Source organism: Electrophorus electricus, chromosome 10 (assembly GCF_041902795.1).
Source record: "Electrophorus electricus isolate QZ-2024a chromosome 10, ASM4190279v1, whole genome shotgun sequence".
Taxonomy (NCBI): domain Eukaryota; kingdom Metazoa; phylum Chordata; class Actinopteri; order Gymnotiformes; family Gymnotidae; genus Electrophorus; species Electrophorus electricus.
Genome location: NC_137506.1, coordinates 31,058,920 through 31,085,544, shown reverse-complemented (window position 1 = coordinate 31,085,544; position 26,625 = coordinate 31,058,920). Strand labels below are relative to the sequence as shown.

Sequence of the window (26,625 nt, the reverse complement as noted above, 5' to 3'; positions counted from 1 at the left end):
TCTAATCTTATTAATATTTCATTTCAATGAGTTCCTTAACATCATAAATAAAACAGGCTCTGGCTGGCCTGCGGTGTGGAACACAATTGCACCTTGTTTTTCTTCTTCTTTTTTTTGTTTCCCCCCTCAGATGATTTTCTGCACATTTATCCCCGTTTTTGACTTGTTGAGTTGTAAGCATTTGTTGTAGCTTCACCTTCTCTCCCCAGGGAAGCTTTTGCAGGTCAATACTGCGGGGAAAGAGCAGCTATTTTTCGAGGCCCCTCGTGGGAAGCAGCATACCATTCCCGCTACAGAGGTAACGCTGCTCGTGTTGTTTTTTAGCTACCATTGGCCCGACAGGAGGGAGAGCGTTCATAAGGGCAAGAACATGGCCCACTTTTCCTTCACGTGGGTCTAAATATGGAGGCGAGGAACTGGGCCGCACTTGCGTCCACCAGTACATCATTACTGTCTTTATTTTTGCACCTGTACTGGCTTTTTTGAGTGTGCCGGCGCCACAGTGAAGCCCTTGGAGTTCTTGAACTCTGTCTGTGTCCATGTCTAGGTGGAGAAGATAGAGTGGAGCACGTGGACGTGCGTGCTGGGGACCTCATGCGACGGCATCTGGCCGGTGGTCAGTGACATCACCGACGTAACGAGCGCGTGTCTCAGCAACGACAGGCAGATTCTAGCAACAGGTGATGACCTGGGCTACCTGAAGCTCTTCAACTATCCTGCCAAGGTAAGACTGAGGTTCGCTTAGTCAGTATATTCCACTACAGCTCTGTCTGTGCAGGGAGCAAATCGGATTTCAGTCCAGGGCCTCTTCATGCTTCTCTGCTCAAAATTCATGACCTCTTGAGATGATGGTGCGAGAAGCTGCCTTTCTAATATCTCCATCATGATTTTGCTTTTTGTTTCTGAGAATTGTTTCAGATGAAGTTACATGACTTCCTGGTCATACAATCGTATGGACTGCACCCTGTCGTTATCTTTCTTTGATCAGGGAACGTATGCCAAGTTCAAGCGCTATGTGGCCCACAGTACACATGTGACCAACGTACGCTGGTCGCACGACGACTCTCTGCTGGTGACTGTGGGAGGAGCCGACACCTCTCTGATGATCTGGAGCCATGAAGCCGATGGCCCTCGGGAGGGGTGGCCATATGACAGCGAGGAGTCTGATGTTGAGAGTGAGGACGATGGAGGTGAGATGAACACACCGGAAAACATTTTTTGCCTAGACATGATATTTGCTCTGTGGATAACGCTGTCGTTACGTCGTTTTTGGTTTGAACAATCATGAGAGTTGAAAAATGTTTTCCTTCCCAGAACACTCAAAAGAGCGATAGCCATTTTGCTGCCTGAGATTCCAAGTTTGCAAAGACTTTGTTGAAAGCAGCCATATGTCCTATTTTTAAATCTTTCATTTAAATCTTTCATTCTCCTCACAGGGTACGATAGTGATGTGACTCGTGAAAATGAGACCAGCCATGTCATCAAGACCTTGTCGAGCAACATGCGACCCATGACAGGGGTCAAGCCCCATCTACAGCAGAAGGAGCCAACAGTTGATGAAAGGTATGTTGAGTATAGTGTCTAATGCAAGTCTTTCTGACCATCTTCAGGGCTGTCTTCACACAATTTGATATTACACTGCAAATAAGGTCGAGGTTTATCTGCGTTTGGTGTGGCAAATGGGTTTCGCTCTTTCCTAACACCATTGTTATAGATGTTGTTTTGAAATGTACGAGGGCTGATGTATAAGAAAGCTGGAAAAGTGCAGAGGTTCACCAGTTTAAACAGCTATGGTCTTCTAGTCAACACCTAACACCAATGTATTTTGCTCAGACACTGTGTCTTCAATGTTCTATATTTTAAATGAACTGTTCAGTTGGACTCCTTTTTTTGGTGACACCTAACATTAAGGTGTACCCATTTATACTCAATGGATTACCAATTTATACCCTATGGATTAATAATATGTAAAGTGTACTACTGGTAATGTGAAGTGTTACCAGTACTGTTCTCATACCAGTAATGAGTGATGTTCTTTCTGTCACGAGCAAAGTCCATGCAAACAGGAAGTTAGTAAACCTGAGTCTCCAACTGAACAATTTAATCAGAACAAAACCAAACATAAGAGTGCACAAACCAGAACTAAAGCGAGCCAACAAAACATCAGGGACTGACAGTCATGTTAGCAGAACAAACATATAAAGAGGAAACACAACAGCATAACGCAGGTGGCACGGCAAATGAGACTCAACACGCGCCACCTGTGTGGGGCGTGGCACAAAATCCAAAACATACAGCACATGCAACAGAAGCAACAGAAAAGAACAACACACAGGTCGTCACGTGGACACTACCACGGCACCGCCACACTTAACGTCCCTTGAACTTTTATACGTTGTACTTTTAGCTCACTCTCCTATTCCACCACCGGTGTACATTTACACAAAGACCAGTACCATCCTACCAGTGTTGTTTTATTTAAAGCCAAACTCAGTGAGAGCACTACACACTCACCAGTCCTACGTAAAATCTTAGGGAGTTATGCCTTCCGTTTAACTTGTGGAAGCTCATTTATTGGAAGTGATTGTACTTCACAGCCTGACACATCACTGAAACCCCATAAGATGCAAGTTGCACCAAAAATCACTGGAAAAGCCTTAACTGGCAGGAGTAAGACTTGTCCTAGAACGTCTCAGTGGTTATGCAATTCCCTGTAACAAAACGGCTAACTTTCAACAGCCCTGCCCTTGACCTGACTTTTCCACAATGGGAAACCTGATTACTTTTCTTTCACGTGGAAATTTTCATTGGAGAATCACTTTAATGACTCAGAACGGTTGTGTCACTTTGGCTTTGAGTAACAAGGCACCCTGGTGTCTTCTCTCTTCCTCTCCCTCTGACTCGTGTGCGTCTGTCCTGCCCTCTGCTTGTCACCACGTGAAGGCAGGGTGTAGTCAGGTAAGAATTACCAAGTGCTGCTCACTGAAAAGGTGGGTGGGGGGTGGGGAAAAGCTTCTCACTCTCATCTCCCAACATCTCGCCACACTGCAGCCATCCTCGAGTCCGTTCTCTGCCCGTCTGTTCCGTTTCCTCCATCAAAACAGCAAGCGAAATGTAGCATCCAGCAAAACATCTAGCGTCCAGCATCCGGTTTTATTATATGGAGCACTTGCTGTAGGCGCGTTGGCAGCCGAGACTTTCATTCTTGAACAGGTGGCACTGCATTGCAGTAAGTGTGTGACTGGTTGCCCCCTCCTGGTTGCTTTCAAGTCATTCAGCTTCTGATTATGCCAGCAAGAATTTCCCGCTACTTCCCCCCCCCCCCCCCCCCACCGCTTTTCATGAAGTATAACTAAATCATGTCCTCTTTCGGAGTAAGTAGTTGCTCTTGCCTTACCAGCTGTGTACCGTTGAGAGTTGGTTCAGGCCAGCTTCTGTTGACTTTTACGTTATCCTGGTTATCGCTGAGAGAATGGCTTGGGTTGATAGCTGCTCCAGCTCCGTGTCGTGTATTTTCTGTTCTCAGTGTCTCTGTCTGCTGTACTTGGCTGCTTTCCAAATGAGAGATGCCGGTACTAATGTTGTCTCTTTATGTCAATGCTCCCATGCAGAGGTTCGAGGTAAGCCCAGCTCTTCTTCCCTCTCACCAACATTTATGGTCACTGGAAAGTCTTGATAATTAATACTAAATACCGTGCCATGATATTAGTAAAATATACAACACAATAAATGCAGTTATTGCCAGACATTAGTTACATTTTTTCCCTGAAGTTAATCATTTAGCTACTAGCCTTCTTTGTGCTAGTCTCCTGTTTAACTCATGTGCTTGGTCTGGGCTAGACCCTCAGTGAGCAGGGCCCTACCGTTGCCAGATAAACTGCAAACCAACAACGTGGGCAAGAAGAAGAGACCCATTGAGGTACGTGGCAAGCAAAGCAACGTGCCCAACATGTACATAAATGTACTCAGGCTGGTATTGAATCTTCTTCAGGTTGGCGAAGCAAAGTAGTGAACAGTCCAGTGTCGGATATAAAGTTGATCTCAGTGGCCTTGTGGTTTGGCTCTTTTCTGGTAAATTCTCAATTAGTGATATTCAAAACATATTGTAGGCTCGTTATGAAGTTCTTTATGATCATTCAGTGTGTGTTTCTTATCAAATCCCTGATGTGTCAGACAAGCAGGTGAAATGTGGAATCCAGAGACAGCCTCCCAGAGGGGGAGAAATGTTAGCTTCACTCATCTCCTTAACCTCAGTTAACTCAACCGCAGCACAACAAATAACTCTGCCTGTCCTTTCTCATCCTGAAACCGCTCTGCTGTTGCTGCAGCGACAACCTCTGCACCTAACCTCTCTTTAACTCCCTGCAGGAACTGGTGCTAGAGGTGGTGTTTGGTTACCGTAGCAAAGATTGCCGAAACAACTTGCATTACCTGAATGATGGGGCCGATATCATCTACCACGCGGCTTCGGTGGGGGTGGTGCATAACTTGACCACAGGTACAACTGGTCCATCCCTCAGAGGGACTCCCATACTGGCACAAGCCGAGTATACTTTGAAATGGTTCCACCTGGTACTTGTATGCGTGTCTGTTGAATGTGCTGTGCGTCTTTTCTTTTAGCATGCCAGAGTTTCTATGTAGAGCACAGTGATGACATTCTGTGCCTCACTGTTAATCAGCACCCCAAGTTCCCCAATGTGGTCGCATCTGGCCAAGTAGGTATGTCTGGGAGACGTGGGCTGCCCTGTGGTTCTTCTCCTCGGTTTCACCCTGAAAACTATGAATTAAAAAAACAGTTGTGAATTTGTGCTAAAATTATGAACTGTAAACTGATTAAGTTATTTGTTGTGTCACCTAAAATGTTTGTGAGTTCGAATGTCCTCAGCCCTTTTTGACGAACATAGAACGGGTTCTGTTCTAGTTCACGCAACCTAATTTTGAACAATTAGGCATATTTCCACCAAAAGTAAATCAATTCCCAAATCTGAAAAGTTCTTTCCCAGCTGGAACCAAAGAATACTAGATTTGTCAGAACGAACCATGATGGTAGGTTTACTGCATTATCATGCATACATTAATTATATTAACTGTTATATTAATTATATTAACATGGTCTGTTATTTGTAATTTATCATTTCATTAATATTTCATTAATTTCATTCAACGCTTCATTTGGAGACTCGTGTTTGCTTCATGTTTTTATCCTGCACGTTCTTCTCCAATTACTAGCATCATTTATTCTCATCTCCAATAGTTGATCCATGCTTGCTTTTTTTCGGGGGGGGGAGGGGAACATCTGTAACGTCAGCACAAATGCTCGCAGGTAATCTATGTGCTCTGTCGCCTTGTTACTACTGTTTCCCTCCGTTGTGCAACACCCTCCGTTGATGACTCATCCCTAATTCCAATAAAAACTGGTCCAAACGCGAGCTGCTTCCCTGAATAGCACCACGGTTCCAGGAAGCCCGAACGGAACCCGTTCAAGATCCAGGAGTTATTTTGGTCCAAAAGGGCTAAGTGATATCTCGCACTAGATGTTAGGCTGGTGAAAAACCTTTAAGATATCTGGCAGTAACTTTGATATTTTGCAGGCCTACATATCTTTTATGGTCTCTTTAATTTTGCACAGGTGATGCTGCTGATATGTCAGGTAAGACATCTTATCCTTAATCAATGCTGTGTCTGTTGGGTTCCAGTCAGAAGCGAATGAACCTTTTCTGGTAGCTGCCAGGAAAATAAAATGAGTGGCATTAAAATGCCTTTACCTGGACCCATCCCTAATGCCATGGGTGTGGATGGCAGGTGATTTTGGTCGTGGGGATCTGAGACAGAGCCTTTTTTTCTACCAGTTTAGACATGGAGTTAGGCTTGCTCTGGAGCACTGCTCCCTGGTGGCTATAAGGGCATCTGCAATTTTACACCCGACACATAAACTTGCTGGGGTTTTTTTGTCAGCCGTTACCCCCAACAAATAATAAAAAATTCTAAATGTTATTTCAGTTGTAAAAACTGAATGTGGAAAAAAGACATCAGTAGCCTGTTATAAAATATTAAGCAAGTCTTGATCCATTCGCTTCCCAAATTTGAATATAAACCCTAAAACAAGTGTTCTGCATCTGCTGATCAGCATCGTGCCCGTCCATCCACGTGTGGGATGCCATGTCGAAGCAGACGCTCTCTGTGCTGCGGTGCGCCCACTCGTGTGGCGTCTGCTCCGTCAGCTTCAGCGCCACGGGCAAGCTGCTCCTTTCCGTGGGCCTCGACGCCGAGCACACCATCACCATCTGGAAGTGGCAGGAAGGTACGGCACCTGCTGCTCACCTTAGCCCTGCCCCCTGGCCCGGCCCCCCTAGCTGGTCGCTCACGGCAACACCTGTCCTGTTGTCATCCTCGCAGGCATCAAGGTGGCCAGCTGCATGGGCCATGCCCGGCGCATCTTTGTGGCCGAGTTCCGGCCCGACTCGGACACGCAGTTCGTGTCGGTGGGAATTAAGCACGTGCGGTTCTGGATGCTGGCGGGTCAGGGGTTGCTCAGCAAGAAGGGCACGCTCAGCACCCTCGAGGACGCACGCATGCAGACCATGCTTTCCGTGGCATTTGGAGCTGTGAGTGTTTCTCTTCGTGCTTACACACTCTACATATGCACCTTCTAACAAAATTCCATGAACATCCTATAACCTTTAAACAGGACTGGCACTAGTGGAAAAAACATTTATGTGGGTGTGTCAAATGGGGGTGTGGGGGTCAATTTATCCACAAGTTTGCAGTAAATTGCATTTTATGCTGCAGAGCTACAAAAAAAAAAATTTGTCTATAACTTGGTTCAAATCATAATTGGTTATGACAATGTGTTAAAGGTTAAAGTGAGAACACAGTTATGTGCTACTATTGCTTTAAGCCATACGATGGATGCCTCAGCGTAGAACTGCAGTGATAAAAACAGTATATAAGATAACTGTTCTTTGCTTTGCTGTGCTTCTGCTGTTGTCTCTGTTAGAGGTCACTAGATTAGTGCAGGTTTGTTTTCTTTTCAGAATAACTTGACATTTACAGGTACCATTAGTGGAGATGTGTGTGTGTGGAAGGAACACGTTCTAGTGCGAATTGTTGCCAAGGCACACAGTGGACCCGTTTTCACCATGTATACCACACTGCGAGATGGCCTTATCGTCACGGGGGGCAAGGAACGCCCGTGAGTGGCTACACTCTTCCTGTTTACGCTCCGAATGCTGGAGAAAAATTAAAAGGCTTTAAAAAAAACTGAACTTAACAATGTTTTTAGCTGACTTAAAAGTAAACTGTTCTGTGGTGTTTAGCAAAAGTTAAACAGTAGCAAGGTCAGGTTAAACTGAAACTGATTTTGGACACAGGTAATGAATTATTGCAAAAGTCGTGATTACCTGTCTGGAGAAACGCTCCTTATTAGCATTCTGTGCTGTTGCACCTGAGCTGTGGCATGTCGGTGTGTGGGTGTGTTTGGTGGTGTGCCGCCCTCTACAGGTCGAAGGAGGGTGGTGCACTGAAGTTGTGGGATCAGGAGATGACACGCTGCAGGGCTTTCAGACTGGAGACTCGTCAGAGCATAGACTGTGTGCGCTCCGTCTGCAGGGCCAAGGTACAGCACACCCAGGAGTACACCCACACTTCCATATAATACACGCAAGTCAGGAAGGCCAAGGGAAAAGGCCAAAGGTGTGCCATTTCAGTGTGACCATGAATTAGACACACGGTTTCAAAGCTTAATTTTGAAATTAGACCCCAATTTTCCTGTTTTTAAAACAATCCTTAAAATAAGAATTTGTGACTTTCTCTGCGTATCCAAAAATGTATGTGTAAACACCTTTAGTGAAAAGGAAGAAAAAAGATTTCGTTGCTCTGTGGTCTTGATGAGGGTTGGCCATCGTTTGGGTTTCCCCCCCCCCATACCAGTGCTAAAATTATACTTTTAAAACCAGTGCTTAAAAAAACAACAACTAAACTAGAGTCGATAACATTAACATTAAAGAATTTATTTTGATATTTTTATTCCTAAAGCAAATTCAATGCGAGCAATATACACTCACCAGGATCATCATTAGGTCCGTCTTGCCGTCTTGGTAGGGCCTTCTTTTGCCTTTAGAACTGCCTTAATTCTTTATGACATGGATTCATGGGTTTAGTCTGTGTTGATCTGACAGCATTAAGCAGTTGCTGCAGATTTATAAGCTGCACATCCATGATGCAAATCTCTGGTTCCACCACATCCCAGAGGAGCTCTACTGGATTGAGTGACTGGAGGCCATTTGAGTACAATGAGCTCAGTGTCATGTTCAAGGAACTAGTTTGAGATGATTTGAGCTTTGTGAAATAGTGTGTATTCTGTGACATAGTGTGTTATGCATACACTGTGGTCAAAAGGGGATGGTTTACAATTGTATATTGCATATACACTCACCAGCCATTTTATTAGGTACCCCTGTTCAACTGCTTGTTAATACAAAGATCTTATCAGCCAATCACATGAAAACATTCAGTATGCAGACATGGTCAGAACGACCTGCTGAAGGTCAAACTAATCAGAATGGAGGCAGAAAGATGTTTTAAGTGACTAAATGTGGCATGGTTATTGGTACAGAAACTGCAGATCTGCTGGAATATTCACACGCAACCATCTCTATGGTTTACAGAGAAAAAAATAGAAAATATCTAGTGAGCGGCAGTTCTTTCCAATGATTCTTATTCATGTTATGAAATGTTATACTGACACCTAAATAATCATTTTCATAAATATTGTTTGCTATTTTTGGTAGTAAAATTGACTCATTGCTCCTTTAAATATTTGTTTCATATCCCAGTTTTATAGCTTTTTGTTTAACTGCAACCACACTTTAGACTGTTTAGCTTTAGATTTTAACAGGGTTTAAGGTACTGGCTGTTAGCTACTACTAGGCACCTGCTGTCGTGTTAACTAGCAATGACAACATGACGTGCAGTAACGCTTCTCTTGCCTGTAGTGTTTGTTTTGGTGCACCTGAGGGCAAATATTTCCACTGACGGCAGAGGCATTTTGCTAATGGAGTACTTGGGCAAGAAAATCAAATGTACATGATTGTCTACTTAACCCAGATCAGCCAAGATGTGTTTGGGATCCAAATTTTGCTTCTTTCTTTCTTTTTTTTTTAGAACAAAAGCTGCTGCTAATGTTGCTAAGAGACACTAGAAGGCAACAGCAACCCAAATAGTGTTCATAAATACATGGCCCAATTTCTCTTAGTCTGCTCACACCACATTCAGGAGTTAATGAAGGTCTCACAGACTAGTCTGTGTTTTGGGATGAAGTATAAAAGTGAATCAAAGTTGTCTGAAGCATGTGCCATATCTAGCAACCGGTTTTTAGATACTTGCAAGTTCCCAGCTTCTCTAAAAATAATTTTCCACAATTATGGACTCATTCTTTAGACTATTACATTATATTTATTCATTAATCCACTCCATTCAGCTACCTTCATTAGACACTATAAAAAGCTCTCTGGGAAACTGGAGTAGGAAACTGCTACAAAAGTTTGGGACAGTGTTCTTGAGTGAGTGCATAAGTCATCAGATTGTGCCAAACAAGGCTGATTCCTTGCCAGATCATCTGTTGATTCTGCTACCGTGGAAGTCCCCAGTTCTCCCGCATCATATTATGTGGGCAAAGGAGGTCTCACTGCACTGTGCTCGTCGTCAGGGCAAGATCCTGGTGGGCACACGGAACGCTGAGATCATCGAGGTCGGTGAGAAAAGTGCAGCGTGCAACATCCTGATTAACGGCCACATGGACGGCCCCATCTGGGGTTTGGCGGCTCACCCCACGCGAGACCTGTTCCTGTCTGCTGCCGAGGACGGCACAGTGCGGCTCTGGGACATTCCAAATAGGGCAAGCGCCTCTCGTACTGTCACACACATGAACACACTACAGTGAAAGCTCGTCAGCACCCCTGTTACTTTTATTTAGCAGTGAGAAATTTCACTGAGCTTTTGCGGAGCTGAACTATGCAAAATATCTGAACAGGTTTTTAAAAGTTCATGCAATATATTTACATTTCATACACCCTGTTATCCAAACTGGCTTACAATTTCAAGCATGTTACAGAGTTAAGCAAACAAGTAGCTCTGGATAACACCTAGGAGCCTTGCTGCAGGACTCTGAAGGATATAGCGCAGAGGGTTTGAACCACAGTCCCCCACGCGATAGGCTGCACTGATACCCACTACGCTATGTGTTGTTCTTCTTTTGCCGTCAACAGAAGATGGTGAATAAGGTAAGCCTAGGCCACCCAGCACATGCGGTCAGCTACAGCCCCGAGGGCGACATGGTCGCCATCGGGATGAAGAATGGCGAATTCATCATCCTCCTCGTCACCTCGCTCAAGATCTGGGGCAAGAAGAGAGATCGCCACTCTGCCATCCAGGACATCAGGTCTGATGTTCTTATGTTCTTATAACCTGAGTTGTAGTTATTTATAGAGGTTGGGTAGAAGGTTTAAACAGAAAGTCTCATATATGCTCTTCAACTCACATAAGCACCACACATACACCTCTAATGAACTATTATTATTATTATTATTATTATTATTATTATTTGTACTAATAGTAGTAGTCATAGTTACATTTATGTAGCACCTTTCTCAAACCCAAGGATGCTTTACAGACAGAACTCAGCTTTGACAATCAAGTCACAAGCACACGCTTCTCCTGTATTAGTTGATTTGCTTATTGTGCCAACGTTTCATTGTTTGCCTTAGCTGAAATTTCAAAATTGCATTGGGTCTCTTCTTTATAACATACCAGTAAAACTATCAACTGACACAAGTCAGCCATTACCCAGAATCATTCTTATTGTGGGGGGGATTGGACCCTGATGTGCTGTTTCTCCACAGATTCAGTCCAGATGCCCAGTACCTTGCTGTGGGATCCAGTGAGAATGCGGTGGACTTCTACGACCTGACGCTGGGGCCGCAGCTCAACCGCGTTAACTGCTGCCGAGACATCTCCAGCTTCGTCATTCAGATGGACTTCTCTGCTGACAGCTGCTACATACAGGTGTGTGTTGGTCTGCGTGGAACTGTAGCAGCACGTCCTAGGTGTTGTACTTGGTTCTCTGTTTTGAGTGTTACTGTTAGATGGCTCTGCTTTGCAGTTTTTAATTGGACTGTTTCCAGTACCCCTTTCAGTGCGTTTAAAAATAGACAGTAATTATTTTTCCATACACTATACTTTCCTTACATTCGATTAATTGAGCTAGTATGAATTAGATTATGTGCTCTGCCTTTTAATTAATTATTCCTCAAAGCTTTTCTATACCCAGCTCCTAACGTGCATCTTTACTGTGTTCATCTTTCTGCATGGCTCTCTGTAGCTGTCCACGGGTGCTTACAAACGCCTCCTTTATGAAGTGCCTACTGGGAAGCAGGTTACAGAGCCAGCTGTCATAGACAAAATCACCTGGGCCACTTGGACGAGGTATCATAGCACTGATACACACACACACACACACACACACACACACACACACACACACACACACACACACACACACACACACACACACACACACACACACACACACACACACACACACACAAAAAACTCACAGTATTGTAGCAGCGTATTTTGAATGAATCTATTGTATGACTGCACACACCACAGACACACACACATACACAAAGACAGACAGACAGACTGCTGACAAATATTCAAACCTCAGTGTTAATTAGTATTCAGAAAATACTGAATACTTTCAGTATTCAGAAAGCCCAGTATTCACACGGCAGGACTCAGATTGTGGAGCAGGGAACTGTGTTGCACACTGGCTGAATTGCATCTTGTCTCACCTCAGCTCTCTTTAATCTCCTTACAAAGTTCGTTCTGAAGTTAGTTTCATCTTCCCTTTTGGTTGGCCATCAATGATACTTCAAATAAAATACGCATCAGTTGCAGTCGGTACACCAGAATCCAAAACAACCCAGACTACAACATTGAGCATCAGTTCCTCTCATCAGCTCATCTTTGACGTCACCATCAGGATATGCTGAAGGTTTCTTCCTAGTAGTAAGACGTGCTGCTTCATGTGTGCATGCGCAGTATGCTCGGGGATGAGGTGGTGGGCATCTGGTCCCGTAACTCCGATAAAGCCGACGTAACGTGCGCCTGTGTCTCCCATTCCGGCCTCAACCTTGCCACAGGCGATGACTTTGGAATGGTGAAGCTGTTCGACTTTCCATGTCCAGAGAAGTTTGTAAGTACTCTCCGTTTTTAATCTCGTTGCTAAAAAATATACGTTAACCACTTCAAAACACAGGAATTTATATTGTGGGCCTGAAATATGTGTTTGAACAAACATCAACAGCTTGGTGTGTTGCAGTGTAATAACACTATGACAGAACACTGGAACGTATTCTGTGTGCAGCATGTTTCAAATGTGAATTCTACACATGTACTTTTTGTGTAAAAATAAAACAGAGGCTTCTCACCACCAACCATGTTTTCCTCAGGCCAAACACAAACGCTACTTGGGCCACTCAGCCCATGTGGCCAACATCCGCTTCACTAACGGGGACCATTACGTTGTCAGCGCTGGAGGCGACGATAGAAGGTATTAGATTTACAGTTTCACTTCATGCTTTTATATTTCGTTCCTGTTTATTGAAGAACAAGCACTTCTCCATATTCAGTGAGTGGAGATCAGTCTTGTGATGGCAGTGTGACTACTGAGGAAGCAGAAAGACAGAAGGACAAAGCCTGCCATTGTTGTGGTGTGCAGTACAAAGGAGTAGTGGTGGCGTATTATTTCCCATATCTCCTCTCGATGCTCTCCTGTGTCTGGCGCAAAGGAACAGACTGTAAAAATACACTGCATGATTTTTAAAGTCCCCTGTTTTCCTGTGCTACTCAGATCATAATTTCATCTATGGCCTGGTTCTGTTTCTTTCCCAAACAGCCTCTTTGTATGGAAGTGCGTCCACGCTCCCTAGGTGGGTTGCAGTGCCACCGTGTGGCCCAGGCGGCCGCTTCCGCTCTGCGGCTCTACGGGCTACTGGGCTCAGTGGAGAGCCCAGCGCTACACTGCTTGAAGAGGACAAGAGATGGCGGCAGGCACTCCCGTCAGAGGTTAAACCCTGAACTTTAGACAGCAGGGCGCATGCACTGGAATGACACCCCTGCTAACATCCATACCTGAACCCTACTGTAATGTCCTCTGTCTAAATGACACTGAACTCTGGGAACGTGGACAGAGGAGGTTTCCATCCCCATATGCATCTGAGAGGTTTGAAGTAAATGTTTCACCCACTCCCCTTTTACATTTGCCCTTAATTTTAAGATGGAATGTGCTTTTATTTGGAGTACATTTTGCATAATTGTTTGAGTTCCTTCCAGTCAAAAGATGAACAAATGTGTAGCAAGCAAAATAAGATTAGCGTTAAAATATCCAATGAGTGTTCTTTTGGGCGAAGGCTGAACTCCTCATTTTTATGATATATATTGCTTAAAAAAACGACTAAACTCTATATATATATATATATATATATATATATATATATATATATATATATATATATATATATATATATATATATATATATATATATATATAGTGTTTTCCCATATTTCATGTATCATGTTTTCATTCATTTGTTGTGTGGTTTTATTTATTTTAATTTTTTTTTCATCAAAGATCAGAACTCCTGTGGCCTTCTCCATGAATGTAACACGGCTGTTATGTTCTTGGATGTCAGCATGCCAAAGCATACTATGCACTGTATACTTGACCTGCTCACTGTGGTTCTCCAGTGGTCTTGATTGTCAACCCTAAACACGGTATTCATCCATCTAACCTTGGTCTCCCTCTGCAGAAATATGTGACACTCATAACCATCCATGTGGTATCTCTTGCTTGAGCAGTAACCATGAGTTGTGTGCAAGTATGTATGCTTGTGTAAGAAAGACGTGTATGCAATATGTCTTGTGTCTATGAAACAGACTTTAAGAGAAATCTGTCTTTATTCAGTCCATATAAAATTATTGAGTAAAAAAGATGTGATGCTCTGTTGCATCAAATAAAATAACACTTTATTGTGCTGCTAAAGCCTTTTAAATGTTCTATCTCATGAGGATTAGTAATCAGATGAACCTTTGTTACATTAACACATTATTTTTCAATGGAATGTTCCTCTCCGAGAAAAATACAAAAGCAAATGGAGGCAAAAAATCCGTGCAGAATATTTTCAATTTGATTTATTGTTATACTGATTACTGTGAGATGTGTTCAGTGCAAATTTTGATTTTCTGCTATCAATGTAAATAGCAATTGTAAAGACATTCTTTTGTATATTTTTGTGAAATGTTTTCATAAGATCCAACTTTGATTAAAAAATGTGTGTATAAATGAATCTTTTCTCAATATAAAGTTAAATCAGATAAGACTTACATTAACTTTAGAGATGATCTTTAAATAACCAGCAGTAGAAAATCAAACTAGTGTAGAAAATCTGAACTTTAAACTCCAGGCATGGGGCAGGCAGCACTAAAGGAATAACGAAGTGCTTAGTCTGTTTCACAAATGCTGAAGATGAGTGTGTTCAGACACAGTGTGTTCATGGGTCTGCTGGGTAGACTCCAAAGCATTCAAGATTAACTCTAAAATTCAAAGAACAAATATCCAGCATGTGATCACCATTATCGTTGATTAACTCAGACTAATCTCAGACTACCCTGGTGACCATAGAGCTCTCAGATTAATTCCCTTTAGAGATGCCATGCAGGAATGGACCAATCCTCAGATATCTGTCATGACTGTAGAGGTCAGAGGTGAGGTGCAGGGGCCTGATTCTTAATTAGTTAGTGCAGTTAAAAAGTGATTAGAGGTTGATCTTTCACCAAGTCTTCAGTCTGCAAGTCTTTATTCTCAGCAAGAACGGTTCTACAGTCAGTCAATAGGCATTTTTCTGAATGCACTTTTTTTTTTCTTGCTGTTGTTGGCAAGGCCGGAATCGTAAAAGGTGCATAGGCAGCAAAATCACGGTTATGTAATCTATTTGGTCAGATGGGTCTAAAGTACAGCACGCGGCCTACATCGCAATGTAACTCCTTCACACAAGTGCAGTATCCACCCACCCAGGGTAGCGTTATAGCATCAACCCCAGCATTGTTTTGAGTACACAGTAAAAGGTGAATTATATTTGTAATGTTCCCCAAGAAGCGTTAAACTGTATAAGAAAATATTTCAGAGAGAAGATACCATTCCAACAACTTTATTAGAATCACATATTTACAATCTTCTTTATATACAGGAAAATACATGCAAAGTTTAATGTCCTCTGATGTTTAACATGCTGTGATCATGTCATACTGAATCACTGTAGCCTAACAACAAGAAATAGCAAATTCTTGCCAGTCCATGATTATATACTTGAGCATGGAAGTACAGACTATGGTTGGCTTCACTTTAAATAAAGCACTCAAATTTTGAATCACTAGTTCTCATTCCTCACCCTTAGCACTCCAGGCACTACACATTCATGCTCCAAGACAAGATTTTAATTGGTCAGAGCGTCAGCTAAACGTACCGAAAATTTGAACATGTCAGACTCAGGCTTTGACAGAGAAAGAGCTGCCGCAAGAGCAACCATGTTCGGCCTGGGGGTTCTTCAGCACCCGGAAGGAAGAGCGGATAAGCTCCTGGCTGAAATCAAGTGTGGCCCCCTTCACAAACTCCAGACTCTCCTGGTCCACTATCACACTAACACCATTCTGTTCAAAAACCCTGAAAAAAGTGTAGTTAAAAAAGAAGAGGTAAATTTGATCTTCTGCTGGTGAAGAGATTAATGAAACAAGAAGTAGTCCTTGCATGTGCTTGGCTAAAAACAGGGCATACATCCTTAGCATTTTTTCATACTGCCAGAAGCATTTCAAGTACTGAACCAATATTATACACTTTTTTCCATCATCAACAACAAAAAAAATATATGCACAGGTATCTTATGGTTTGTATTTCTCATTTTGACCACCTGACACTACACAGGGAATATCCTGATTAAATGTCCCATTTAAAAATGCATGAATACACCACATATATCAAGTTCAATTTGCTTTCATTAGCAGTAGCTGTGTTAAAACAAAGTTTCTCGTTTGAAGAGAGATTTATCACCCAAGTGTCATCCTGTGAATGTGCCAATGGTTGCATCACCTGTCATCCTCATTTTTGACAGTGTCCACTGAGAACTTGTACTGAAAGCCAGAGCATCCTCCACCTTCTACCTGTATCCTCAGACACTCTCCCTTATCCATGATCTCAGAAAGCCTCTGCACAAAAAAAAAAAAAAAAGACATTTAAAACGAACGTTGTTGGTGTCGTTCCGTTGTTATCCAATACACACACCAACGCATGCACGCTACTAAGGACAACAAAGTACAGTAGCGTACAAACCTTGACACAGGATTCAGTCAGACTGATTTTATCTAAGGGACTGAACGTGTCCTGCTCCTCCTGCGATGGGCTGTTGCTATAACGCACAACCAAGTAATACGGCGGTATCCGACATCGTTGGAGTGGTCTCGCCGGATGGGATACAGACTGAACCGCTATGGAAGACACACTTGCAACGAAAAACGCAAACCATTAGTCACGTGGTGGTAATGTGTCCTACTGGGTAACCATACGAATACCATGGCCAGGTTTAATAGAGAAACGCCGAGATACCAAATATGGTGCGACTTTGTAAGAGATATATAATTTTAAATTCTAAATATTAAAGTGCTGCCATAATTTTATGTCATTCAGTGCCATCTTCGAGTTTGTACAGAATGGCAAACACGGGCGAATTGAATTGTAAAAAGTCTGGGTAAGAAGTTTTAATCACGGAGCTTTAACTGTACACCTATGGATCCTGTAGTCTCTTACGGTTACAAAGCAAGGGTCTCAGAGCCAATTCTCCGAGTAATAAAAGCTTTAGAAATATAGGCCCCACAGCTATCTAGAGAGCACTAGCTAATCATTTTGTCCACACATAGCTACACCACTAGCTAGCAAACAGTCTGGTATCTTGACAGGCTAGCTAGCGCATAGATAATCAGGCGTATCATAATTGCTCACAAAGCTCCGTTTAACTGCGCTGGTCCCAGTAACGTTATTTGTATAAGAACTGTGTTATATCCCCACTGAGCAGCTGTGGCTCGCTAGCTAAGATAAGATAAGCTAAGCTAAAATAAACTGATGCAAACTAGGCTAGCTAACACTAGCTAGCTAGCTAGCTTTAAGTATCAAGTTCGCCTAAGTTAACCAAGCCTGTTAACAATACACCGACTTACTTGCTAGCTATATTTCTCACAAGGCACAGGTGCATTGGGTTAACTACGTACTTTATAACTCTCCATGGCTTTAATTTGGACGCTCTAATCAAGATTCCTCTCGCTAATGACATCTTCCACAACGGAATGACTGGTAAGGGTTGCCAGGAAATCCCTCAGTTACGAACATGTTTAAACAAATGGGGAAAAAATAAGGCTTGGGATTTGAAGTAAAGAAGGAAAAAAATAGTATTTTGGTATGCGCAAGCTTGTATTTTCGCAGACGTTTGGACGATTTATTTTATTAAAATCATGTATAGTCGCAGTGCTTAAAATGAGGGGTTATAGAATATCCGGCAATAAAGCCGGGTGTTGGAGTTTGTTTTCTAACAGAGGGCGATGCTATTGGTCAGAGCCGTTTATTGAGGACTTCACAGATTGGCTAGGATTTTTAAATCGATGACGACACATCTCGTGTCATGAAAAGTCTCACCCTGGTCTCGTGACAAACAAACGGGGAGTGGAAAGGATTGGAAGAGCTGGCGTGGTATGTGCTCATGTGTTACTGCTTGTTCATGGCTAAATCTTTGTATGTTTTAATAGGATCACTATTACTCAAACAAAACTCGGAGTTTAATTTTAGCCCTGTTGCCCTTTCTATGTATTTGGACAATATTAGAAAGTAAGCAAAGCACCGTTTATGCGGTAGGAAAACTGCATGAAACTTCATCCAGAAAGCTACCAGCCGTCTGTTCTTGCTATCAAATTAGTCAGCTTGGACTTTGTTTATGCACACTCAGTCCTGATCGATCCAAGCCTAGGTCAGAGTTCGTGTGGGCTCTTAAATGTTCTGGCTCTGGGTCGGCAGGTGTTGAGTACTCAGCTGAGCGATGGACCTCCGAGTGGTGTGCGCCGTACTCCTTCCGCTTTTTGCGTTCACGTACGCAGAGCAGGTGAAATTTGTGGACTGTGGTGAGCGAACGCTACTTGTTTACTCGTTTAGCTAAATAAATGTTATGTTTAGCGTGAGATTGTGCCTTTAAGACAAACTTGCATGGCGGCTGGGCGGGGTAATTGGAAAAGCTTCGTCAGGCTTGGCCTGATCTATGACAAAGTGTCTTAAGTTTGTTGCTTTTTTTTTTTTTTTTTTTTTTAAACGGTTACGTTTTCTACTCTTAATAAAGATGACAGTGCAGTAGCTACAAGTCTTGTACGCCATCGGATTCTGTGATGCTTTGTGTACACTGCTAACATACAAGAATTGTTTGTGTGTATGCAAGCATGAGTCATGCTGCGTTTTTATTCGTTTTCTTCTCACACATTAGGCTCAGTTGCTGGAACAGTGGTCCAGGTTGAAATTTCCCCCTGCCCAAATCAGCCATGCCAGCTTCACAAGGGAGAATCCTATTCTGTAAATGTGACCTTCAACAGCGGTAGTTACACCCTTTCATTTTTTGACACTCCTTCTTTACATTCAAAATGTTAAAAGTGCTTATTCATAGAACTTCACTGTTTGTGTTGTTTCAGTTGTAAATGTATCATCTTTTACTATTCTCTTACTCACTTCTGTACATTTACTGTCAATTTAGTCCTTGAGTTGAGTTCTGAGTGCCACCCTTGTAGAGAAGTAGCTGTTTGTCCTTCTGATTGTGCTGAGTGATCAAAATGGTGTTAATAGAAAGTGTGTGCATGCGTGTGCAGGCGTTGTGAGTCAGACCAGTAAAGCGGTGGTGTATGGATGGTTGGTTGGCGTCAAAGTTCCCTTCCCCATTCCTATCGATGATGGCTGCAAGTGTGGCATCCAGTGCCCTATTCAGCAGCAAAAAAGATACAGTTACATAAACCAGCTTCCTGTGAAGACAGAGTACCCCTCAGTAAGTACCCCCCCCCCCCCCCCAAACCTTTTACGATTGTTACCAATAACTCCGAATGCATCTGAGTAAACGCAGAAATGGACCTTTTTTGGCATTTGTTTGTGTTTTAAAGATAAAACTCGTTGTGCAGTGGGAACTGAGGGAGGACTCCGAAAAAGATCTGTTTTGCATCAAGTTTCCTGTGCAGATAGTGAGCTAGGCTCCCGAAGGGATAGTTTTCTACGAACTTGTTTTTAAAATGTTGATTCACTACTGACATTTTATCATTTTGATTGGTTTAATTACTTGTTCTGTAATTTTTAATTTTGATCAATATTCTCTATATTTCTGTAGTAATTACTATTTAGATTGTAATTAAAATAACCTTTATGCAATTGATTGAGACACTGATTTGAATTAGGTTAATGTTTGCTGACCAGTGTTGATTGATCAAATTATTAACATTCTTGTGCAATATTTCCACAACATTCTGGCTGCTGTGTGGCTACATTTTCTAACCTAATGTATCTATTTTTTATTGCACACATTAAGATATAAATTCATATTCTTGTAACAGTAAGTCGTGTCACAGGAACAAATCTTAATTGTACAAAGTGCTACACATGTGCATGTTTGTTTGTCTGAAATAAAGTTTTAAGTAAACAGTGGTTTGGCAAATGGTCAATTCTGCATGTCTGTTAACTTGTCTTTTTATATGTTTTCTCTTATTGTGTTAACCTTTAACATTCAGGCTCACAGGTAGTGTGTTTACTCGTGAGGGCTAAAACACAGACATGGGATTTAAGTGAAACCAGACAGTCTAAGATCAAGGGGAAGGTTGCTTTGGAGTATGTGCAAAAGTACAAGCTGTAATTTCTTATGACACTCAGAAAAGCCAAGATGCACCAACAGCAGCTAGTGACCTACTTATGCCCTACTCGGTATAGTGCATTGCAGTATGGTCTAGAAGTAACACTTCAGCAGTCAGGAAAGGTCTGCAGTAGGTTACAACCAGGGTCAAGATAGCCTTAGAGGACATTTACTAGTTATGCTCTCTGAAAGAAGCCATCGGGATCTGTAAGGAACCCACTCATTTCTGCAATGTTTACACTTCTCTCATGGGTCAGGTATGAGAACCATTACAAGCTCACTCCTCAAAGCTAAGGAACAGGTTCCCCTCCGAAGGCCCACCAAGACTCTCACATGACACATTAAATCAGTCTTTTAAATTGTTTACACCAGTGCAGATAAACTCATATCCATCTTGCTACACAAATGTCCGTTAGTGCTTTTAAGATTTTCTTGTTGCACTTCAGATCATGCAGTTATTATACATCACTATGATACTATTATTGCTATTACTTATTGTATTGCATTGTTGCACTCCAATGTAACACTGGGAGTTGCAAAATGAATTTCATTATGTAAGTATGATCTTAGTTATTCTATTACTCATGCAAAGTGAATATGTTCAATGGGTACAACTTTGTGTAAACATGGTAGATGTAGCACATGGAAAATATTTTTAATAATCATGACTCTAATTATATACCATTTTGGAGTCAAATAAAATGACTAAGATTTAATTCTTGATATAAATAAACTATATGTGCTTTAGATCCAGAAGTATGATTTGTGGATGTAGTAATAAGCTCCTTTGGCCAACGGTCACCAGGAACAAACTACTGCTTTGAGAGAACACTACACAATACATTAGATATTCTAAAATGGATTCAAGACCCAACAAAAGAATAAATCCTTTGTGTGCTTTTATTAAATGGAAACATAGGTAAGCAACCGTTCAAAAGGCAGCATGACTTCTGTTAGTCCAGTCATCTCTTCTACACACATTAGCATTTTTATTTTCTAGGATTTCTGAACAAACTCCCTAAAATAATTAGAGGGATGTTCAAGATAGATTTTGTTGGGTTTCACAAGAATTTGCACAGATATCTGCAATCCTGCTGACTGGCCTTCTTCCACGTCATCACCTGCTTTAGACCAAAATCCCATATGAAATATGAAATTATTACAAAGGTAGGTTGAATTTCAACAGGCTTATTCAAACATGAGGAAAACCCTTTCATGTTTATGCATTTATATCAAAGCTTGCATTCTCACTTCTTTATCCAAAATCCAAATTATGAACAAAAATGTATGGAATGTAAAGTTGTACATTTTCAGTAGTCCCTTTCATACCTAACAGATAATGGCTACTGCATTTACTTCAGTGTGAGTTTGTGCAACATGGCTACACATGCACATGGTTGTTATCCAAGACACAGGTCTCTGTGCTGCTTTAAATCCTATGCCCCTAAAAGAACAAACAAACACCATGAAGCTTCATTAACAAAATGAAAACTGATATGTCTAATTTAAAAACAGTCCAAGTAAAAATATAACAATCTTTGAATTAAAACAAATTAGAAAGCATTTTACAACTGTTGCTCTGAAACTGTATGCTCCTATTTATCCCAGTAAATTCAAACTATTTTCTCAGTATTTTTATAGTTAACTTAAGCTTCTGTTTTTGAGCCAAAATACTATATATGTATTATTTTTAGGAAACTTTAATTGTTTTTAAATTGCTTAGGGTAAAGTAAAAACCATAGGCTCTCCGATAAAACTGAGATAGGGTAATGCAATTCAGAGAACATTTTTATGACAAGAAGTAGTATTGCAAATCAGAAACAGAGAGAATGGGCCACATTTTCAGACTAAACATCAATTCCAATGAGATTTCACAGCAAGCCCATGTTACAGACAGGTTAAACAGAGAAGTCTGGAAACCAGTGTCACCAGTAAGGCATCTAAAGAACCAATCTGCCACCAAAGAGAAGTAGCTTCTCAGGTCCATTTCATTCAAAAACATTTATCTGTAAAATAGCAGTTTATGCCTGTTTCTGAATAGATCAGAAACTACTGATTCCCCTTAAAGTGGTCATTTGCATGTGCAATGGTATTTTTGGGCTGATCTGGAGGATGGAGGATGTTATTTTGACTTTTAATCTAGACCCTAGACTTCGTACAACACTCTCTTGTTGCAGTTTCTGTAAAACAATAAAAACATTGCCAAGTAAGTGTATATGTAACTAGCATTTGACCAAGGAGTCTTGTTAACATCAAGAGCGTAACTAAAATCAGACAGTAAGGTCTACTTTCGTGTTGAAACTGACTGTTGCACAGAACTGCAACATAACCATTAGCAAGCAAAGATGTTTTGAAACAACCAAACCCCTGGTTTAGGGTGGCTGAAATCTTCAATGACCGTTTTGCTTGAGAGTCTCAAGGCGCTGTAGAAGTGCATTCCCAAATGCTTCTCTGTAACCGGGGCTGAGGGAGTCCAGGAGTGAATACACAGTTTCATGGTACTGAGCGGTCAAACCATCATTGACCTGGTCAAAAGCGTAGCCAACCACCTGTAATGAGATTGACTAAGATGTTAAGTAATAGTAAAACACTGCAGAGATAATGCAAACAGAGAATGACGCCCCAATCCCCACTCACCCGAAGCCCCGCTTCAGTGAGCTCCAAGCAGTAGCGGTTCCCTTCTCTTGTTTCCACGTTTATATAAGCCACATCCAGAGCATTGGTGAGGCTTTGAGACACGTACATGTCTGTTACAGCAAAAAGCACATCGCTGACCAGAGCCTCAGCCTCCAACCTCATGTCTTTGACTCCTCCAAGCTCAGAGCAGCGTTCCTCATACGAGGACCTCGATAGATCCTCCGGCTGACAGTCCACTTCCATCACCTAAACACAATACGGAGCGGTTAATCGGGTGTTTAGTCGATTAATGGTCGGCTGAATCACAGTCGCAGCGCTGGACAAAATCTGACGTAATGTAAGCTAACCTATCTGACTTAAGTCATCTGGCGAGGAAACCACCCCAACGGATGCGCACAACGCACAAAAACGCATAAAAACCAACTCCATCAAACGTAAACCACATCTTAGTGATTCTGAGGTACTTTCATCGAGTGTAGGACAGTTAATGTATTTTTATTGCGCCCCAAAAGCTTCCTGTGAGTTAGCAAGTTAAGGTATCTGAATGCCAGCGGACATGGGGCGGTTTGCACTGCTGTACAGCATGATCAACAAACTAACAATGACAATATGTTATGAGGACAAAATCGCTCATTATTATATAAACCTGATAAAATAACAGATAGCGTAGTATATGATACCGTATCACGTACGTAGTAAGTTTTATCCTTATTAATTTTGTTAGCCACTAACCTCCTCCGGGGGTAGTTCAACAGTACACTTCCGGCTCATGCCGGCAAATATGGGTGTGTTCACCGAGATCAACCTTGTCTTCTGTCTAACGTTTGCAGGTTAAGTGTGTGATAACTGTAACACCAGTAAACAGAACACAAACAAAATAAATAAGTAGAACAATGAGGTAATGTGGGAGTATGATTATTTAGACTATTTAGATTATTTCGATTATTTTAAACTATTTGTTTATCCTGTGCAAGAAAGAGTGGCATCTCTCCTCTGATCATGATTCAAATAATGGAATACATACAAGGGCGGTATATAATCAGGATGCATTAAAGGTAACTGTATTCCTGCATTGTAATTGGATATGTTTACAAAGTAAAAATGCCATAATTAGACTTGTTCATTTTAAAAACATGGAGATTGCTGGCGGGATTACTCTACAACTCAGGCTCACTTTCCTTTCTCCCTTTCTCCCCTTTTTAAGAGTCCTAATACAGTGAACTGCTGTCGAACTACCGCATCGTGAGCATCAAATACACCCTTTATTTAAATCTATAAAATGTGTGCTGTGTATTGTGTTATTGTCCAGAGTGCGTCTTTTTTCGTAATTCTCTAGCAATTTGTGAATGGAAACAGACGTGAAGCCCGTGTGATCTGTCGCGGAGGACAGTTCTTAACAGTAATTGTTAAATATTTATTTATTTATCTAGCTATTTATTTATTTATTTATTTATTTATTTTTGCAACAGATTTATTTATCGTTTCATATGTACATGACCTTTGTACTGCTAATTTTTAAGGTATCTTTTTCGGTTTGTCAGTCATACAAGTGGACCCGTTTATCATTTTAAAACATTGCTTTGTCATAAAAGTTTTTTTTTTTAAAGGTTGAATAAATATATAAATTAAACACCATTTACCTTAACCCCCCCAAAAAAAACCCTTTGTACTATCAAAGGCGATAAGGCCCAATAAAAACAATTAGACCCAGCAGATAAATACCCCTTAAAAAGCCATCTCTAAAACAATAAACCAATAATAAAATAAAATCTCTTCTACCATAAAATACTATTAAAATTTTACTGTAAAATACTATAACCCCTCTTTAAAAAGTCTCAATTGCCTTAAAAGTCCATATTTCTTTGCAGCCCCAGCTGGGAGGGTTGGCCGTAACTTCCCCTGCGCGGCTCTCCGACACTCCTCACGTCATCTCCTGGGGCCAGTGGATATCCTCCCCTTGCCCACTACCCCGTCTCAGGCTAGCTCTTCCCTCAGGGAGCATCCGTCGGGGCCAAGGTCTGTGGTGGCAGGGACCCCCTTGGGTGTGGCCTTGGCCCCCTCCTCCGAATGGCTACGCCCGGTGCCCCCTGCAGCGCGGACGTTACCAGTCTTCTCGTGGCATGCAGGGGCACCGTGACGCGCTTCCCCACCAGCAGATTGCGGGAGGTCCACAAAGCGGCTTTCACACTACTTAGGGTGAGCCAGAGTGCCTCAAATTCGTTCGCCGATAACTTCTCCACACGCTGACCCACCCCATTCACCACTAACCGGTAAACTCGTGGGAGGACCTCCCCTGCTGGCAGGCTCAGGCTTTTCACCGTTTCCGGTTTGCCACACCCCAACCGTGGACACGTCGCTACCGCTGCCATGCCTCGGGAGTGCATCACAGCCCTTACCGGGAGGATGTCATGTGCCGCCATCCACGCCAGATCCTTGTCTTTACTATGGAGGGCCGAATGAGTACTGGGCTCACCAACTCCCGGTCCTGTGCACAGGCAACAAGCAGTTTTGCGTTCGTTAAAACCCAATTTCTTCCCTTTCCACCCCATACTTCTTTAGGAACTTTCTAATAAAGTTGTATTCTTTTGGCATTGTAAAAGATATAGTAAAAGCGCTCAACAGTAATGCTACAGGTTCGGTTTGCTCGCGCTGTCTGCTGCCAAACACTGGGCCTATAGTTTCTCTGTCTACAGGGAGTGCAGGGGTTCTTCAACTGGACTGGGGACAACTTCTACACATCCCCTGCATAAGACTGAACAGAAAAAGTACAAGAGCTTGTGTGAGCTTGGTTTTGGCCGTACTAGCTGGCACTTTGACAGTTTATGGGTTAAAAAGTAATTCAAAAGTAACTGAATGTAATGTTAATAAATGTAACTTAAACGTAATGAATGTAAGATTATGTTACTACATTATAGTGACCATTTGGATTAGATTAAAATAATTTTAAAGTAACCCTTCCAACCCTGGAAATAAGATTATGCTATTTATTTAAAAATCCCCAAAACTCATTTACACATCTTCACATCCTTAGTTCACTACAAAAACTGAACGATCTTTTCTGTATTTTTAAATAAGAGTATTAATAAAATTAGTCTCAAAATAGTTATTTCTTTGAAGTGAGCGGTTTTAGAAAGTCAATGGCGACCTTCAAACTAAAGTTGTTGTTGTTGTTATTCATTTTATTTAGAACTCAAGTGATTATGCCAATATGGACTCACATTAAAACTCTTTTAAAACAGCTTTACTATGGTATTATCGTGACGATTATGCTGTTGAAGATAACATTCGTAAACTGGGAAAGAATTCTTTTGTTGTGAGTTAAAATGGTGCGATGTGTCATGGTACACAGTAACCAGTTTATCACCTCTATGACCAAAGATGTTTATCTTCTAAAAATGTCAGAAACTTTGCTCTAAAATCTGAGTGTGGCCGCTGCTACTACGCACGTCTAAAAACAACTAGTAGGGAGCAGGCTGGAATTACACACTAACCAACACTTCAACTGCAAATAAACAGCAGAAATAATAAAATTAATATGTGGAACTCAAAAGAAGAATGTATTGTGGAGTTGTGGCCGCAGAGAAAATGCCATTTGATGCCTTTTCCCCTCTTGAGATTCACCGTCTTCGTCTTTGAAACCATGTTTTTCAAGGAACATTTGCCATTCGTGTTCCAGGCGCTTGGTTAATTGTCTGACAAAAAAGAAATCACACATGGATGACAAGAAGGCTGTCATAAAACACGACCGCACGTTGTGTAAAGACAGTGGGAGTTTTCCCTGAGTCATCTGCGGGTTGGCAGGATTCTGTGCGGAATACCAATGTGGGCTGCACAAACCGAAAGTAGACGCACCCTCTTGCCCTCGTAAAAAGAGAACAACTCACCTGTCTACCGCAGCTTGTACCCCACCTCCCTATTACGTACCTACAAACGATTTAATGTAAATATTACACGACGGAAA

General features: G+C 41.8%; 4 protein-coding genes across 20 annotated transcripts in view; 2 read left to right on the top strand and 2 right to left on the bottom strand.

The window, feature by feature from the left end:
• Positions 1-14,408, top strand: part of eml5 (EMAP like 5) — a 45,934-nt gene extending 31,526 nt beyond the window's left edge. Inside the window, exons 24-44 of one of the 12 annotated variants that reach the window (XR_014125543.1) lie at positions 210-298; positions 548-724; positions 989-1,190; positions 1,437-1,563; positions 3,612-3,620; positions 3,841-3,919; positions 4,369-4,498; positions 4,621-4,719; positions 5,630-5,650; positions 6,128-6,301; positions 6,397-6,605; positions 7,035-7,192; positions 7,501-7,615; positions 9,707-9,895; positions 10,266-10,438; positions 10,899-11,061; positions 11,378-11,481; positions 12,103-12,256; positions 12,513-12,613; positions 12,959-13,292; positions 13,694-14,408. Coding sequence is in view for 7 of the 12 variants with exons in the window: in XM_081721496.1 (XP_081577622.1) it covers positions 210-298; positions 548-724; positions 989-1,190; positions 1,437-1,563; positions 3,612-3,620; positions 3,841-3,919; positions 4,369-4,498; positions 4,621-4,719; positions 5,630-5,650; positions 6,128-6,301; positions 6,397-6,605; positions 7,035-7,192; positions 7,501-7,615; positions 9,707-9,895; positions 10,266-10,438; positions 10,899-11,061; positions 11,378-11,481; positions 12,103-12,256; positions 12,513-12,613; positions 12,959-12,992 (2,507 nt within the window). In the remaining 5 variants the exon portion in view is untranslated. Of the gene's footprint in view, positions 1-209; positions 299-547; positions 725-988; positions 1,191-1,436; positions 1,564-2,943; positions 4,499-4,620; positions 4,720-5,629; positions 5,651-6,127; positions 6,302-6,396; positions 6,606-7,017; positions 7,193-7,500; positions 7,616-9,706; positions 9,896-10,265; positions 10,439-10,898; positions 11,062-11,377; positions 11,482-12,102; positions 12,257-12,512; positions 12,614-12,958; positions 13,517-13,693 lie in introns of those variants that run through there. The other 11 variants (XM_081721496.1, XR_014125545.1, XM_081721500.1 and 8 more) reach the window with 11 other exon arrangements.
• An 845-nt stretch (positions 14,409-15,253) lies between these two features.
• isca2 (iron-sulfur cluster assembly 2) lies at positions 15,254-17,588 on the bottom strand. 2 transcript variants are annotated; one of them, XM_027019610.3, is made up of 4 exons: positions 17,326-17,588; positions 16,445-16,613; positions 16,205-16,320; positions 15,254-15,781 (listed from the first exon to the last, which is right to left on the bottom strand). In XM_027019610.3, exons 1-4 carry the CDS (start codon positions 17,436-17,438, stop codon positions 15,607-15,609), a joined length of 573 nt encoding a protein of 190 aa, XP_026875411.2. In that variant the 5' UTR covers positions 17,439-17,588; the 3' UTR covers positions 15,254-15,606. The 2 variants fall into 2 exon arrangements, with proteins under 2 accessions (XP_026875411.2, XP_026875412.1); XM_027019611.3 differs by having other exon boundaries at positions 17,377-17,571.
• A 179-nt stretch (positions 17,589-17,767) lies between these two features.
• Positions 17,768-19,842, top strand: LOC113583308 (NPC intracellular cholesterol transporter 2). The gene is made up of 5 exons (XM_027019583.3): positions 17,768-17,851; positions 18,173-18,276; positions 18,630-18,737; positions 19,006-19,178; positions 19,291-19,842. Exons 2-5 carry the CDS (start codon positions 18,195-18,197, stop codon positions 19,375-19,377), a joined length of 450 nt encoding a protein of 149 aa, XP_026875384.1. The 5' UTR covers positions 17,768-17,851; positions 18,173-18,194; the 3' UTR covers positions 19,378-19,842.
• Positions 19,843-20,909: 1,067 nt separating this feature from the next.
• gskip (gsk3b interacting protein) lies at positions 20,910-25,127 on the bottom strand. Of its 5 annotated transcripts, none has more exons than XM_027019592.3 (3): positions 25,061-25,127; positions 22,665-22,910; positions 20,910-22,576 (listed from the first exon to the last, which is right to left on the bottom strand). In XM_027019592.3, exons 1-3 carry the CDS (start codon positions 25,082-25,084, stop codon positions 22,418-22,420), a joined length of 429 nt encoding a protein of 142 aa, XP_026875393.2. In that variant the 5' UTR covers positions 25,085-25,127; the 3' UTR covers positions 20,910-22,417. The 5 variants fall into 5 exon arrangements, with proteins under 5 accessions (XP_026875393.2, XP_081577571.1, XP_026875394.1 ...); XM_081721445.1 differs by lacking the exon at positions 25,061-25,127 and adding an exon at positions 24,508-25,010; XM_027019593.3 differs by lacking the exon at positions 25,061-25,127 and adding an exon at positions 23,397-23,529.
• Between the last annotated feature and the right edge of the window lie 1,498 nt (positions 25,128-26,625).